General features: G+C 41.1%; 1 protein-coding gene across 2 annotated transcripts; it reads left to right on the top strand.

Annotated features, from left to right (window-relative positions):
- The first annotated feature begins 243 nt into the window (after window positions 1-243).
- On the top strand, window positions 244-12,155 carry vrk1 (VRK serine/threonine kinase 1). Of its 2 annotated transcripts, none has more exons than XM_080041828.1 (13): window positions 244-322; window positions 837-996; window positions 2,458-2,513; window positions 3,532-3,601; window positions 4,495-4,582; window positions 5,777-5,885; window positions 7,672-7,764; window positions 8,710-8,842; window positions 9,375-9,495; window positions 10,025-10,083; window positions 10,652-10,824; window positions 11,052-11,145; window positions 11,831-12,155. In XM_080041828.1, exons 2-13 carry the CDS (start codon window positions 837-839, stop codon window positions 11,986-11,988), a joined length of 1,314 nt encoding a protein of 437 aa, XP_079897954.1. In that variant the 5' UTR covers window positions 244-322; the 3' UTR covers window positions 11,989-12,155. The 2 variants fall into 2 exon arrangements, with proteins under 2 accessions (XP_079897954.1, XP_079897955.1); XM_080041829.1 differs by having other exon boundaries at window positions 290-354.
- Window positions 12,156-16,925: the final 4,770 nt, after the last annotated feature.

Here is a 16,925-nt window from a genome sequence, read left to right as displayed (position 1 = left end):
ACCAAACTGTTACCATATGATACTCAAATACAGGTATTACATTTAATTAACCACCCGTGGATTTTGCAACAAAAAAACCTCCCTACTTCTATAAATAGAAAATAGGTGAATAGCCTACATTCGAACAACTCAATTTCCCTCCTATGACTCCATGCTTTGAAGAGTTCACTCACACACGCATACAGAACTTTTGTCATGTAAATCAAAACAGCGTGTTCGACCAATAGAATAGCAAAGGCTGGTGACGTCACTTCCTGACCGGTAGTTTTGCGGGAAGTTTGGTCTTCAGACAACTCAAGCAACAATAAACTGCAAAGTCGAGGTGTGTATTCATCCTATCACCTAATAAAACGTGTAAGTGGCGGCTTTAACTTGCGAAATCCAATATATCCAGGAGCGTTTTGTTATTTAACGTCGTCATGATACAGCTAAAAGCCGGATATGGATGCTAACGAGGCAGCGCGGTTAGCATGACAGCTAACCAACAGTTAGAAACAGAGTAGTGGTACCCAGTTCAACCCCTGCTCTGCCCTATGGATGTTTTTTTGTTTAAAGGCAGGAGGCTGTTAAGTCTGGCTGTTTGTGTAAGCTAACGCGATGCTTAGTGGTCGCCAGAGCCTCTGATACGCCGTTTTACTAATGCGGAACTTGAGACTTAAAGCTAAATAAAGTGCGTGATAGTTTTTATTAGCGTCAACATGCGTCACGCCAGAGCTCGTTTGTCTGCAGCTCTACACTTTGCTCTGTGGAATTTCACCTTGAAAACGTTCATCCAAGATGCGTCGGGCTGCCGTAATATGTGGACTAACGCCAGGAGTGACCGTTGTGCGTTACAGATGCCACCTAAAGCCAAGGCGGCGGCGAAGGGCAGAGCTCCAGCGAAGAGAAAGTTGGCGGAGGAGTTCCCCCCCGGAGAGGTGCTCTTTGACACGGGCAAGAAAGCTTGGAAGCTGGGCGCTCCCATCGGCCAGGGCGGCTTCGGTCTCCTCTATCTGGGTAGGGAAGAGATGGATGGAAGGGTGATGACACAGTTCAAATGTCAAACATGCTTTGCTAAAAGACCAAAGTGACATAATGTGGAACTAAAACAACTTCGACAAGTTTACCTGCTGCCTGTGATATTAAAAAACTGAATATAGAAAAATTAATAGAATAATAATATATTTTTCATATTTTTGGTTAAAATTGTACTAAACAATGTATGGAATGTGGTTAAAGCGTCACTCCATTTATTGATATTAGTTATCCATTGATATGTTTAATAAACTCATGGCCTCTATTCTCTAAAGACAATTTATTTAAAATGTTTCCTATTGGGTGATATCCATTCTAATTGACAGAAACATTGAGTGTCATTTATTTTATTGCTTATTATTTATGAGTACAACATGAGTAGAAAACCACCAATAAAATATCATTTTCTGCATCTTGATCATAACTGGGTTCTGAACGGGTTTAAAGTTGTTGTAATGTAATGTTTCTACCGTAAGATGCAATCAATAACATCAGTAGAAAGGGACTTAAACCTGCAGTGTGTAGAATTTGGGGTTTTATTTCCTAGCAGATTTTGTAGAAAGTAATTATAATATCCATAAGTACATGTAATTTAGTGCATAATAGCTGATTTTTTTTTTTTTTAATTATTATTTTTTCCCTTAGAAAGGGTCTCATATATGTCAATTTTTCTGCTTATTTTGGACCAAGGCCTAGTGCCGCCATCTTGAAAGTGTCATAGTTGGAATGTCATCAGGTGCATTGTTTAAAATGTAGAATTGTTCTTGTCCTTGAAGGCCACTGTAGCTTCTGTTATTATTCTAAAGGGTTGGGGTTACCCAGGGAGCGTTGCATTCTAGAACTTTGTAGAACTTTCTTGATGATGTCATATTACACACTGCACTTTTAAAGGTGCAGTGTGTAATATGACATCATCAAGACAGTTCTAGAATGCAACACTCCCTGGGTAACCCAGACCCTTTCGAATAATAACAGAAGCTACAGTGGCCTTCAAGGACAAGAGCTATTCTAAATTTTAAACAATGCACCTGATGACATTCCAACTATGACACTTTCAAGATGGCGGCACTAGGCCTCTGTCCAAGATATGCAGAAATATGGACATATATGAGACCCTTTCTAAGGAAAAAAATAATAATAAAAAAAAAATTTCAGCTATTATGCACTAAATTAAATGTACTTATGGATATTATAATTACTTTCTACAAAATCTGCTAGGAAATAAAACCCAAAATTCCACACACTGCAGGTTTAAGCACATCATTTTTGACTTTTGATATTTTATTATTATTTGCTACTGACTGAAACAATACAATGTCCCCTTGGGGATAAATAAAGTCATTATCTGTCTCCTTTACATTCTGCAATTCCACCATCTGCTTAGTTACGTCGTAATACAAACTACTGTGGTGAAATGATTGCTATATTTTTTTTGTTTTCCAGCCGAGGAGGATTCTAAAAAAGCTGTGGGTGCGGAAGCTCGCTACGTCATCAAAGTGGTAAGACTCAAAAACCTTTAAAATCACATGCACATTCCTCAACAGCTATATCTTGTTAGCCTCATAGCATAATTGCCTAAATAATATGTACTCTACATCTACTCTATTCTACATCTACTATACTCTACATCTACTTTCTCCTACTCTATAACCCTTAAAATATGACTTAGGCAATTATGCTATTAGGCTAACGAAAAGTATATGTAGTATAGAGTAGACTATTAGTAGGCTAACGATCTTCACATTAGACCTCCTACATATGAGCTCAGCCTTCTCCCCTTTAGTGTTCCCACTTTCCCTCTGTTTACAATCCTCTATTTTGGTTCTTAAGAAGTTACCAAACCAGCTTTGTATGTTTGCAGCAGTATGATAATACTGCCCAATGCTAGTATGATTGGTATGAGTCATGGCCAGTCACTCCCTAACAGGATTGATTCAGAAGATGTTTAAGGCTGGAAGCATTTATGATTTCTGTACTTTCCCGACCTCAATGATATTAAATCAAGTGAAAGTAGTGTTACACAGACACACTCCTTAATGTGTTTTTGTAACTATATAATCTGTCAGTATCTGTGGACTGCCCCAGTGCCTTTGGGCAATGTCTGGTTAACCCATCAGCCATTTATTACAGTGTGTCTTCCATGGTTGGCTCTACCCGTTCCTTTAGTGGCTTTATAGCTATTCAGAATGTTGAAAGTAGACAGGCTGATCTGGGAACAGTTGATTGGGTAGGTATCAGGTGAAATATAGCTGATCAAAATCCAGTTCTAGACTGTAAATTAACCTCTTCCCTTTGTTCTATTTCAACTCATTCACTGGACTCTTATCAATTTCAAATCCTGATCAAACATTGTGTCTGATGAACCTTCAAACCCAAACTGGACTTCTGCAAATGCTATTCCATGGTTTTATCCATGCGCCTGTAGCAGCACAGCCATGGTTTATGTGGTGTATTTTTGATGTAAAACACCTGTAAAGTTAAACCCAGACATAACTGTTGTTATTATTCTGTCCACAGGAGCCCAGTGAGAACGGACCACTGTTCTCTGAGCTCAAGTTCTACATGAGAGCTGCTAAGCCTGATCTGAGTAAGACGCACGCACACACACACTCACACTCACACTCACACACACACACACACACACACACACACACACACCTAAAAGTGTGTCACCAAGCCAAAGTTAGCCGTGTGATCATACACCGCATAGTTTGTCTCCACCAGGGCAAAACAAATAAAGAGACAACTTTTCTTAATTAAAAAAGACAATCTTGTAGCCGGGGAGGGGGAGAGCTTTTGGTGGCAGCGCCGTTGGCCCCCGGGCCACAGCTTTGCATTTTATATAATAACAATCCAAATGTCACTCTTCCCCTGACAATTAACTGTTATATTACTAAGGAACCAAAAGGAACTCATGTTTTATTCATGCTGGAAAGCTCACGTTGTTGGTAAATATTTGTCCCAGCAGCAGATTAGCTTGAGGCCGCCGCGCTGCCCCAGCCGTCCTCCCAATGGGATTCTCTTATTACTTTGAACATCACAGCCAGTTAGTCACCCACTTACACCAAGCACCAGTTAACTTAGCAGTGTGTCTCCACAGGAAGTCATTGTAACCAAACTGCTTTTCATATCGTTAGCCTCATAGCATAATTGCCAAAATCATATTTACTCTACTTTTACTCTACATCTACTCTATTCTACATCTACTCTATTCTACATCTACTCTACTCTACATCTACTTTTCGTTAGCCTAATAGCAAAATTACCTAAGTCATATTTTAAGGGTTATAATGTAGATGTAGAATAGAGTAGAGTTAGAGTAGAGTAGAGTAAATATGATTTAGGCAATTATGCTATGAGGCTAACGATATGTTGTCTTTTTGATACTGTGCATTTTATAATTTGAGGGGACGTTTTGTCCAGTAAAAAGTCCAGGTGATATTACTGTATACGGTGACATGTTTTGCTCTTGTGCTGCAGTCGATAGCTGGATGAAGTCTCACAAGGTGAAAACCCTGGGAGTCCCCCGGTACTGGGGCTCAGGTCTGCATGAGAAAGGAGGGAAGAAGTAAGTCAACACTTTGTACACAACCACCAAGAAGTATTTTCTGTTTTTTATAGAGTTCACAAAAGACCTTACACTAAAACCGCCACGGGGTTCATTTTACTCGTGGGGTTTTTCCCAATTGCCCATAACTATACTTTCATAAAATATTGAAGCCCCCCACTCTTTGACCTTTCCTAAAGTTGTGTTGTGATGCTCTCATTATGTTTAAATAAATTCACAATTAATCAGGATAAAAAAAAAATGGCATTTATACCTAGAACCCCCGTACACTGGCTCAATTCTACCCGCACAGAAAAGTTAAATATTTTCGAGCAAGTCCGCCTCAAAACAGGTCAACGTGTGAAGAAATGAATGAATAATCAATTAGAGCTTACCTAAAAATAAGTGTGCCATGTTACTATTTATTATTTTCAGGATTTTAGCTCATTTGGACGCTGCTTTGACCATCCGTTTTTATTAATATATTGGCGATATTATGTCAGTTTCATTACTGACCAGCCATTAGTGTTCTAAAAGATTATAAAACAAGAGGTCCAAAACACAGATGACGGTTAAACTTTGACTTTTTATCACACGAGAAATGCTAGTGTTAAGCAACATCTTATCAAGGTTTTTGTTTTTCCATCCCCCGGTTTAAATTAGGCTTAAAGGAGCTGTAAGCGGAATGGTTCTTTTAGCTAACTTCCTGTCAGTTACTCCAGTTAGCAGTACCCTCCCTCGTCCCCACGTCACCACATTAATGCACTGCGGTCTTCAAGCAGCAAGTTATCTAGCATCATCTCAGATCCATAAGTGTGATAAAACATGATAAAAACCATCAAAACAAACATTGGGAAGGATTTTTACCTGCTCCGCCATTGTAGGCGCATACGCATTCACCCATCTGTTGCTCTGGCGTGCACCGGCAGTGAGACCATGGAGTGTATATGCTATATATGAGTGAGACGAGTGACGGGTTTGTAGCGTTCTCTCTTCTGATTGGATAAACATTTCGGGATACTCCAATACGTTTATTTGCCGATTACATGCAAAGCAGCTGACTGAGAGATCGGCTTTATGAAACGCGCACATTATGTAAGTGATCACTGTATGAATAAAGAGCGGTTTTACCCTTATATTAACATAAATAAACCGCTTACTTCACCTTTTAAAATCAGCTGTGTTTTTAGTGAAGTATTGTTTGGTCCCTGGCAGGTATCGCTTCATGGTGATCGACAGACTGGGCACAGACCTGCAGAAGAAGTTTGAGGAATGTGGGAAGAGGTTCCCCAGGAAACTGGTGCTGCAGCTGGGCCTTCGTCTGGTGGGTTCCTTCATCATCTAACGCTTCTGATTTTCTGGGATTAAAGGTGGAGTCAGCAATTCTGGAGAACGTTTGTCGACAAAATCACTTTTACTTTAAATCAGTGAATATCTCCTCACGATCTGCTTCATGAGTGCTCTGCTTAATCTGCTGTAAATATACACAGCCTAGGCTCTGTAAACAGGCATATTTAAATGCTATGGTGGCCCCACCCCCCTTTTTTTTTTAGATTCCCTTTGATTAAAACCAGTTTACAGAGCCTAAGGTGTGTATTAACATTCAGATTTATTTTTAGCGCACTCACAGTACGGACACGCAGCACATAGTGAATTCACTGATTTGACAAAGTGATTTTGTCAACAAACATTCTCCTGAATCGCTGACTCCACCTTTAAGTGCTAACAACGTTGTGAATGGAATTGCAGGAATGTCCTGTCATTGTGAGGGAATGTGTTGTTGACAGAGAGCACTAGCATTAGTGCTATTAGCCTGACGGATAAATGGATTGGACCCATGCATGACCAAGGTTAGGGCATCATGACTATGGGTATCTATGCACTGCTTAGTAACAACAAAATCATTTATTCATTCTAGTTTGTCTTAACAGAGAGCACTGATAGTTTCACCTTTACAAAGTGTGCTCTTCAATATATACTAGGGTTGTCACATTTTACATTTTTATTTTTCAACTTTGAAAGAATTTAGAATGACCCGTAATGCGTTTGAATACATTTGAACAAATTTGTTGTAGGAATCTTTCTTTAGGCAAGGCACAATTCAGACGCAAGGTCATTCAACGTGCTTTACCCCGGCAGAAAAATAAGACATGAGAAAATATTGAACTTGCATCCAAGATATATTTAAAAACAGGATGATAAATGGTTAAAAAATTAAATCAAAATGCAAAAATGATTATTGATCAGTGCATCATCACCAGAATGTGTCTGAGCTGTACAGGCGACATTCACACTTGGCTGAGATCTGATCACAGTTCCTGTCCACACATGCTCTTAGTATTTTATTTTATTTTATTTTATTTTATTTTATTTATTTATTTTTTATAATTTTTTTTTTTACCAGGAGAAGTGTCATTGAGATTAAAAATCTCTTTTACAAGAGAGTCCTGGCCAAGACAGGCAGCAGTACAGTTCCACAGTTACAGACAATCATTTAAAAACAACAGAGAGAATATAAAAATAGAGTCACAGTCAAAACATCATCAAACAAAGCATGTACAGACAGAAGAGCCAGCTTCAACATCATCAAGTAAGGACTTAAACATGTTTAGAGAAACCAGCTCCTTCAGTTTTAGCGCATTTTGGAGCTGGTTGCATGAAAAAGGAGCAGCATGACTAAATGTCCTTTTCCCCAGTTCAGTACGGACTCTAGGCACAGTCAGTAAAAACAAGTCCTCAGAGCGTAGCTGATACTTTCCTGTGCTTTTCTGAATGACATACTTCTGCAGGTATGTAGGAAGAACACCGAGGATGGTTTTATAAATAAGGATATGACAATGATGGAGTCTGCGGGTGGACAGGGCAAACCATCCAACTCGAGCATACAAAGAGCAGTGGTGCGTGAGGGTTTTAAAATGAGTAACAAATCTCAGTGCTCCATGGTAGACCGTGTCCAAAGACTGCAGGCATTTTGAAGATGCATTCATATATAAAACATCAGCATAGTCCAACACAGACAAAAAGGTTGCAGTATGTTCATTATGATGACTGCACTGAGGGTGTGCATTAATGTCTGATCTGCTATTTCTGTTTTTTTGTCCCATGTTCAGCTGGATATTCTGGAATACATCCATGAGCATGAGTATGTTCACGCTGACGTCAAGGCCTCCAACCTCATGTTGAGCCACAGTGATCCACACCAGGTCAGAGCAAAGCATCAAATGACTGAAACCTAACACATTTTCTTTGGGGAGATGAACGGGCAATGTTTCTTTTTTCCCAATCATTACATTTTCAACGCTGCATTTCTTAAAGGTGCATGGTGTATGTCAGAGAAGTGAAACATTTTCTAAGGCATATTCTCCTAACTGAATAAACAAACTTTCCTGGATCCCTGGAACACTGTTTGACATTAGAAACGCTATGAAAACGTACTGTTTGACTGTTGTTGTTTACAGCAGCAGGCTTCTGGTTAAAGGTGAAGAATTAAAATATAGAGTTAGTAGGTTCTGTAAACTAACTGCTGCCTCAACAAATCCCCCCTCTGCATAATGCACCTTTAAAGTACGGAAGGTGCCACCCTGACCCCAGCAGGTCTCCTTAAAAGCAGGGAGATGATTGTGTTTTTTGATCATAACACACTCGTGCTGCTTCATTAGATTCAATTAAGGCCTGAAGAGAGGTGTGTGTGTGTGTGTGTGTGTGTGTGTGTGTGTGTGTGTGTGTGTGTGTGTGTGTGTGTTCTCCAAAGAGGGAGATTAGATGGCAGCGGCAAAGGAGCCTTTGTTTCTGGCAAACAAGGCAGGGGCAAATATTTAATTTGAAGATTAATAATGTATCATTGGTGGTGTTTATTAAAGAGCTATTTATAAATGACAATTTAAAAATGGCCCCCTCGGGATTTTAATATTAGGAAATATTTTTTTTGTTGTGTGTTCCCTGGAGATGTAGCTTTGTTTTTATTAGTGTATGTTTCTTTATTGAAGCCATTAACCAACTATAGTAAATGAAAACAATACACACTAATTAAACAATGAGAATAATGCTCATGTAGGTGGAATAACTTAATGCTTTTTGGTCTTTTCATTTCTAAAATTGAATCCCTGCATAAACTAAATCAATGTGTGTCTGTGTGTGTGACTGTGTAGGTGTACTTAGTAGATTATGGGCTGGCATACAGGTACGCACCGGAGGGCGTCCAGAAAGAGTACAAGGAAGACCCCAAGAGATGTCACGACGGCACCATTGAGTTCACCAGCATCGACGCCCACAAAGGAGTATGTATGTACCAAATCCAACAACAGTACATTAATCATCCTAAATCCTGCTTTGAAAACCAGGGATTTTATTCAATGATGCAAAATAAAGAAATGGTTCATAACACAGTGTTATTCACATATTATTCACTTTGGATAGCTTTGCAAACTCTGTACAAGATTGCTTTAGGTGAAGGCAAAGTGTGAAGGGCTCATTGGCAGTTCAGCAGGTGTGTCATCAGATTTGCATCATCTTTAAACTGCCTTCCAACTGTCTTTAAATCTTGATATAAGTAGTACATCGTGTTTTCTTTTGCTTTTAAGTATGTTTTTATTCATTATCTATTGTATAATGTTTGAACTGCCAGGCTAGCTGTTTACCACTGCTTCCAGTCTTTATGCTAAGCTAGGCTACCCATTCCATGACTCCAGCTTCACACTTCACTTACAAAAAGAGTCATACATGAGGAACTAGTCCTTTAATGGATTAGTTCTGAGAATGTTTTCTAGTTGGAGTAAGTGGAGGGCTTGTTCTTAAAGTGTGTGTGTGTCTCCAGCTGCCTGTAGGCGCAGTGACCTGGAGATCCTGGTGTACTGCATGGTGCAGTGGCTGTGTGGACGTCTGCCCTGGGAGGACAAGCTGCAGGACCCACTCTATGTCAAAGACTCCAAAATAAGGTGGGACATATCAGTCAGTGCATAGTGTCTGTTAGTGGAAGACAGCCCCTGATTGGTTCATGTACAGTCCCGGACTAAAGTCTTGTCACTTATCAATTTTGTAGAAACAACAGCTTATAACCTGACTTTTAATTAATCCATTGGTTTTAAAAAAAATGGCTCATATGAAAGCTAAAACCCTCCCAAATGATGTTTAATATACTAAAATGAATTTGCTTCACTGCAGAAATATTGATCATTTAATGAACACAGAAAGGTCAGATTTTGGCAAGACAAAAGCCCCTGATTGGTTCATGTAGTCATCAATCTAGCCTCCAGTCAGACCGGACCCTCCCCACTTTCTGTCTGTTAGTGGAAGGCAGCCCCTGATTGGTTCATATAGTCGATGATGTCAACGTGGATCGACAAATAAGCTTGTTAGATATGGCTGGTATATCTAGGCTAGATAGACGTCGACAAGAACCAATCAGAAGCTGCCTTCCATACTGAAGTGTCACTAACATCATGCTCCTTGTTTCTCCCCTTCCAGGAGTCAAGAAAACATATCTGAATTCATGAGCAAGTGTTTCTCCTCTCAAGACAAGCCAGGTAAAAAAAAAAAAGACACACACACACACACACACACACACACACACACACACACACAGTGCGTTTACATGCAGATAAGACCTCAACAGGGCTTGTAAAATCAAAGTCGGATAAGAACGCCTGGATAACTTGTTCATAGGCAGCATTCTACCTGCATGTAAACAGGATCGCACATCGGAGTTCTCGTTCTGCTCTTGCTCGGAGAATCCCTATTGGGGATTTCACAAGGAAGTGGAAGGAGACGACGTAATAAATAAAAGTGTTGTTGCCGGAAAGGAACCGGACGTGGCTCTATGACCACTTGTTGAAATGGCCACTGCGCCACCAAGCGTAGCGGAGTCAGCTATGCTCCGGCCATTTATCAAATATTTGAAAGGCCATGTATACTCAGAGAAGTGACGCGGCCCGTTCGAGTGGCAAGTTCGGTCTTAATCCAATCTAGTTGTCCCATGTAACCGCACTGACTGTTCTCTGGCAGTTAGTTCCATATTTGCGGTGCATAGAAAGTACAAGCTGCTTCTCCGTGTGTTTAGTCCTAACCGTGGGGGACTGTTGTGCTGTGTTCCAGAGGAGATCCAGAGGTTCATGGAGGAGGTGAAGTCTCTGGGATACCAGGACAAACCCGCGTACGACAAGCTGCGCTGCATCCTGCAGGACGGGCTGAAGGCCATCCAGGCTAAAGACCAGGGCAAGCTGGACTTCACTGCTGCTGTCAACGGAGACGCTCCAGCTCCAGCCAAGGTCACTGACACCCTCGCACACACACACGCTAACATGCAGGCTAAGTTTGCTCAGCTCCAGGAGTAGAAAATTGGGGAAACAAAATGTGAGGTGGTTGTGTCAGTCTCTTTAGAAGTTGGAGAAAGACTTCAATGTATTGTGAACAACAGGGGCAGTGACTAAGGTGACTCTAAGCCGGGTCTCTTCAGTTGATTCAATCCCTTTCTGTCCTCATCTTCTCCTTCCAGAAACCCACCAAGAGAAAGAAAGCAGCCGAGGAGCCAGAGGAGAGCGAGGTGGATGGAAGTCCTGTCAGGAAGAAGGCAGCCACCAAGAAGAAAGGTTGCCTTTTCTATTCTTATCTCTGATCACATAACTCTGTGGGAACTTTGTCCATTTTACTTTTAATTTTTTTTCTGTAGCCTGGAAATCCAGACCAGCTGGCAAATTCAATTTGCTGCGCCTGTTGGTCTGGACACTCTCCATTGAAGCTCATTTAATATGTCAAGAAATCCTGAGCTACCAATCAAATCGTACCACGCCAAAAGTTTAATTTAACAGTTAACCTGCTGTTCGCTAAACCAACGGGGCTTAATACGTCACCTTGTTCATTGCTCTGATTGGTTGTAGTGCTATCCAATTGCGTGCAGTGGTATTTGAAATGCACGCGTAGGTGCCGCCCCTTGAGTTGGAAAGATCTATTGATCGTGGCCAGACCCTCTATCTAGAAATGGGCCTGGATTTCCAGGCTAGGCTAACAGTACAAGAAGATGTAATCCTAAACAAGGCACATTCAGTTCAACTAGTGCATCAAATAAATCCAGGAAAACAAACAGGACAGATTTATATGTATGTTCATACATTTGTCTCCTTTTGCATATAAATACCCATTGTACAATGTCTACATAGCAGGAACTTTGTCATGGCTGGTTCACACTGTGGGAGTCACATCATTGTATATTCAGAAGGTAGTTTTCTTTAAGGCTTCATGACCCTCATTAAACATGATGAATCTTCCACCTTGCAGATGTCAACGGCGTGAAGAAAAGTCCCAAAAAGACTCCCAAACCAAAGAAGGCACCGAGCACCGCCAAACAGGGGAGCTCCAAAAGTGCACCGGTGGAGAAATCATCCCCGCCGCCTGCCAAGAAACCCAGAGGCAGACCCAAGAAAGCCAGCACTTAATCATTCACCTGTGTCTACATTCCCTTATTCATCCTGTCTTTATCTGCTTCTTTAAAATAAATGATTTTTTTTTTTTATATCTGTTACATTTTGTTAAATGTTAAAGTTGATTGTATTTGATGTGGTTGAAGCCTGAACCATTATAATAAAGAGGAAATTAAATTGTCCCTCTTTTATAGTTTTTTAATTTGAGTGTTTCAGGTTGGCCAAAAGTTGCCCGATAGACACTGATATTAACACTTTTATTTTTACTAATAAAGTGCAGGGATAGTAAACCGAGATGGCTGTGGGTATGTTGTTAGAGTTTGAGACGGCTTTGGCCTTGACACTTAGCGATTTGGAAGACGGCACTCAAATCTTTCAATAGCAAGTAAGAGGAATGTTCTGTTTTGCCGACCGACCACGGCAAAAGTGTAATTTAACAGTTAACCCGCTGTTTGCTAAACGAACGGGGCTTAATATGTCACCTCGTTCATTGCTCTGATTGGGCGTAATGCTATCCAATTGCGTGCAGTGGCATTTGAAATGGACGCGTTTCCTTAAGTTGGAAAGGTCTACTGATCGTGGCCAGACCCTCTATCGTTCTAGATAGGGTCTGGATTTCCAGGCTACAGGGGACATGTATTAATTTGACTTAGAAATGATGACTTTCCAGTCACTTTACGTAACATTTTGTTTGCTACCTATTATATATATATAATATTATATTCTTATTATATTATTATATAAATATAAAGATAATAATAAATTCATCATTCGTAAATATAAGATATATCCACACAGTAGATATGTCTTGAAGTAAGAAACATGTTTAATGTCTTAGTTTCAAAATGTCCATAAACAAAGATTTGTGATTTTATTTTCCCAACCTGGACCAAGCCTAGCTTACTTTAGTTGAATGTACGATATTTGAGGATTCAACACCTTTTTAACAGTGAAAAAACCCCAACCTCAATACTCCCCCACCTCTCAACCCAGTGGTGCTATAGAGCAGACATGAGCCACCAGTGCATCAGCCTGCATCTTCAAATAAGAGCAATCCATTGTTTATCCGTCCATCTCTGTCCTGTTACTATAACGCCACACTTCTCACTGTCTGAAGCATGACTGATATTTCCCTGATTGTTGAGAAACTTGTTTTGATTCAGTTTTATATTTCTATCACAAAGAAAATAGTGCACCGGTGGAACATTTCACACATGAGAAGACGCTGACAAGCTGTCCATTTCCTCCTTCTCCATCCACTCTTGTCCTGGAGCTCATGGACCCCCCCACACCTCACTCATTAACTCCCTACAGGCTCCACTTCTCCCCACGGAGGAAGACATCTCCACTAATACCAGTGTAGTGAGGGCCCTCGGGGGGGCCCCTTGGTGGCTGGTTGGCTGGCCCATTGATTGTTCCAGCCTCTTCAGGAGTAAAGAGCCCCCCTGCCTTGCTCTTCCCTCTCTACACACCCCCCCATCTCCACCCACCCATCCCAGACACTGACCTTGGGGGCGCCCACAGCAGTGGCCCCGCAGTAGGGGGCAGTAGAACATAATGATAGCAAATGGAGCACGGTTGGGTGTGGGGGAGGGGGAGAGCACTTAAACACAACACTACCATCTTCTCAGGTGCACAATTTTTACCCAGGTGGCCTAACCTTCTTCATTTCTTATGGAGGTGTTATCCACTGGCCAACACGGCAAGCATTTTTCACCCATCTGTTTGCTGTTGTCGGCCCCCGAAAGCCTCTCAGCAGTGGCCCTATAACCAGCACTCTTCCCTGATACAGATGCCAGCCAGCCAGCCCCGGGGCCCACGTGCCAATAACTCAATAACGGTTTCCCCCCCTTGGCCGCTGGATGTTTCCTGTGTTTGGGACAATTGTCAGTGTTTTGGTTGGGTGGGGACCGTGGGGTGGTGCGGGCAGGTTGGGGATCCAAAGTGTTCACACTCAATACAAGGTTCATGTAAGGCTGGTTTCAGAGTCCAACAAGTTTGGATGTATAAGAAATAGTTGATATGGAATATTTCCAGTAGCATGCTCTACATGCTTCCAGTTGGCAGTAATTTAAATATGGCCCGATATAGGTCAATTAATATGCAAAATTTACTTAATTTTTTCTAACATTAATATGGGTCCCCGTTGTCACAAGAGACTCACAAATGATGAGAAAAAACAACTCTCTTTTTTTCTACACAAAACCTGTGTTCAAAACCCTAGTCAGATCTCTCCTTTTATGATGTAATAAGGGGAGAAGCCCCATCACCAACCTAACGAAGCACTACCTCCACATGTGATAAGCCACACCCCCTCATACCCCTGAATCTTTCATCAGTGTGTTAACATTGTGTATTCTCAAACTGCGTGTTGTATATAAAGGACCAGAGGCCTGAGACCAAAGACATACAGTACACAGGTGTGAACTCTAGTGACTTTAAGCCTGGACAATCTAAAAACACCACTTAAAATCATGAGGAGATATTCACGCATTTTGACAAAAAGTGATTTCGACAACAAGCGTTCTCCAGATGTGCCGACTCTGCCTTCAGACATGGTTGTCTCTGGAGTGATTTTTGAACAGGAAAGTGTTTTTTCATATTGAAAGAAGTCAAACCTGGAAGTGAAGTTGTGGAAAATTGTGAAACTTTGTGTTTTTCAACTATCTTTGAACGCTGTCCATTAAAGAACGTGGAGGTGTGGGAAGGTGTTTGTCTGTCTGCAGCGTGAACATATGCCGGGGCGTGTTTCTGCCTCGCACCTCAGCAGCCGTCAAGCAGTGTTCCCTTTTCACTTTCTTTGTTGTGTGTGTGTGTGTGTGTGTGTCTGATGTGTGTATGTGTGTGTGTCTTATGTGTGGGTGTGTGCAGAGAATCATATCCATCTACAACTTACCATTCCTCTACCTGCTGTATAGTTCTTGTTGACTTAAGGTTCCCAATGCTCAAAACAAAAAAAAAAGGGTAATGTCTCCTCAACTGAAATATATTCACATTTTCACTCAGTTACGAGATTGTCGGGTGACTTTTTGCTGTAGAATTCAAGTCACAAGGAAAAAAAGTGCATTTGTGGGTGTGACAGAACGGTTGGCGACCAGTTCGAAAAGAAAACTGTCACATTTGGGCAAAAAATAATTCCCTTTCGAGTCATTTAGTTCTAATGTGTATTGGAAACAAGATTTTCACCACTGTTTCATGCTCCCACTGTCTATATATATTTTTCGGAAAGTTGCACCATATTGTTATGTAACATGAGAGGGTGCTGCTTATAGTGACAAACTACTAAGAGACCTATCACTAACTCAACTTCAAGTCAGTTCTGACGAAATTAACAAAAATAAATAAAGTGCAAAAAGTCACTCTCTCTGTCTGTATTAGCTACAATATTGCATTGTTGTACAGTTATTTTCTTCTTTATATTCTCCTCAGCAAATACATCCAACCAGACACGATGAGCTAGCAACATGCCCGTTTACAGAGCCTAGGCTGTGTATGACCTTTGGAGGAGATATTCACCGATTTCGACAAAAAAGTTGATGAAAGTGAGTGAAAGTGAACAAGCATTCTCCAACATTGCTGACCGACTACCACCTTCAAGATGATAATATGTCATATTCTGTGTGATGAGCTTGATCCGCTGCCCCCAAGTGGCCAAAATAAATCAACTAATAACAGATTTAATGTTTCTGATTTCAGTTAAAAGAAGAAATAAAGTCGGGGACTGTACAAAAAAACACAGAGCTCATATGCTGTGAGATATTCACCGTGACATTCTCTTGAGATCTATTGACACTGAAGAAGGTATGCATATTTTTAAAGGCATTTCTGAACCTGTTATGACACAGGGAATTAGATCTACAAAAGCTAAAAAAAGTAGTCATTCTTCTTTGCATTGTGTTGTTGAATCTAAATCATATGGAACTCCTTTGTCTTGCACTGCACTGCGATACTAATGTGCTGTGTGTTAGTATAGTGGCCCTCCTGTTTTCCCTTCCACATTCCCTGGCTCTTGCAATTGTCACAGTTTAAGAACACTAAATCTGCATTACACCCTCTACCCCCCCCCAAAAAAGTAAAAAAATAAAAAACTCTATATTTCGCCCACCTTTTTTATCCAAAAAATCAAAAGTACAATCATAACTCTCCAACAGTTGCAATCATCCACGCCTACCTCCTCCCCTAAAACCCGGGATTGAAAGATACAGTGGAAATTTGCACTGCTATAATTTAGATCCCCCTCTCTCTCCCAAAAGACAAAGAAACACACACACACACACACACACACACACACACACACACACACACACACACACACACACACACATATGCACAGTGATTCCAGGTGTGGGGAGGGAGTGAAGTTACGGTACATTTGCCATTCTAGTTGTGTGTAAATATTAGAAAGCAGCGGGTACCTGGCGTGAAGAGAAGCCAGGCAAAGCACTAAGACTGTGGGCCCGTCTCCTGATCGGTATATTGTGTTGTAGACGGGGGCGCGTGTGCTTCCCCGCTGTTTGTAATCTGCAGACGCCGCTGTGAGCAAAACTGGACAGGCATTTATTGTCCCAGCAGGGAGGACCGCTTGACAAGAAGAATGTTAAACACTCCGCTACCTGCAAATCCCCCCCCCCTCACCCCCTCCCCAAAAAAGGCGATAGCCAGACATGATAAAATGTATACACACGTTTAATTCCATTTTTTTTTGAAGGGGAAGGAGAAGCAGTAGAGAAAAATGGGAAACTTAGTGAAGACTTTTATTCAAGTATCAGGGTTTTTGTCTGTCCCTCTGTCTGTCTGTCTGTCTGTCTGTCTGTCTGTCTGTCTGTCTCTGTGTATGTATAGCTGTGTGTTTGTCTGTCTGTCTGTCCCTCTGTATGTATGGCTGTGTGTTTGTCCCTGTGTATGTATGGCTGTGTGTCTGTCTGTCTGTCCCTGTGTATGTATGGCTGTGT

The sequence above is a fragment of the Ammodytes marinus genome, assembly GCF_949987685.1.
Source record: "Ammodytes marinus genome assembly, chromosome: 15".
NCBI classification, from domain to species: domain Eukaryota; kingdom Metazoa; phylum Chordata; class Actinopteri; order Uranoscopiformes; family Ammodytidae; genus Ammodytes; species Ammodytes marinus.
This window is presented reverse-complemented; position numbering and strand designations above follow the sequence as displayed.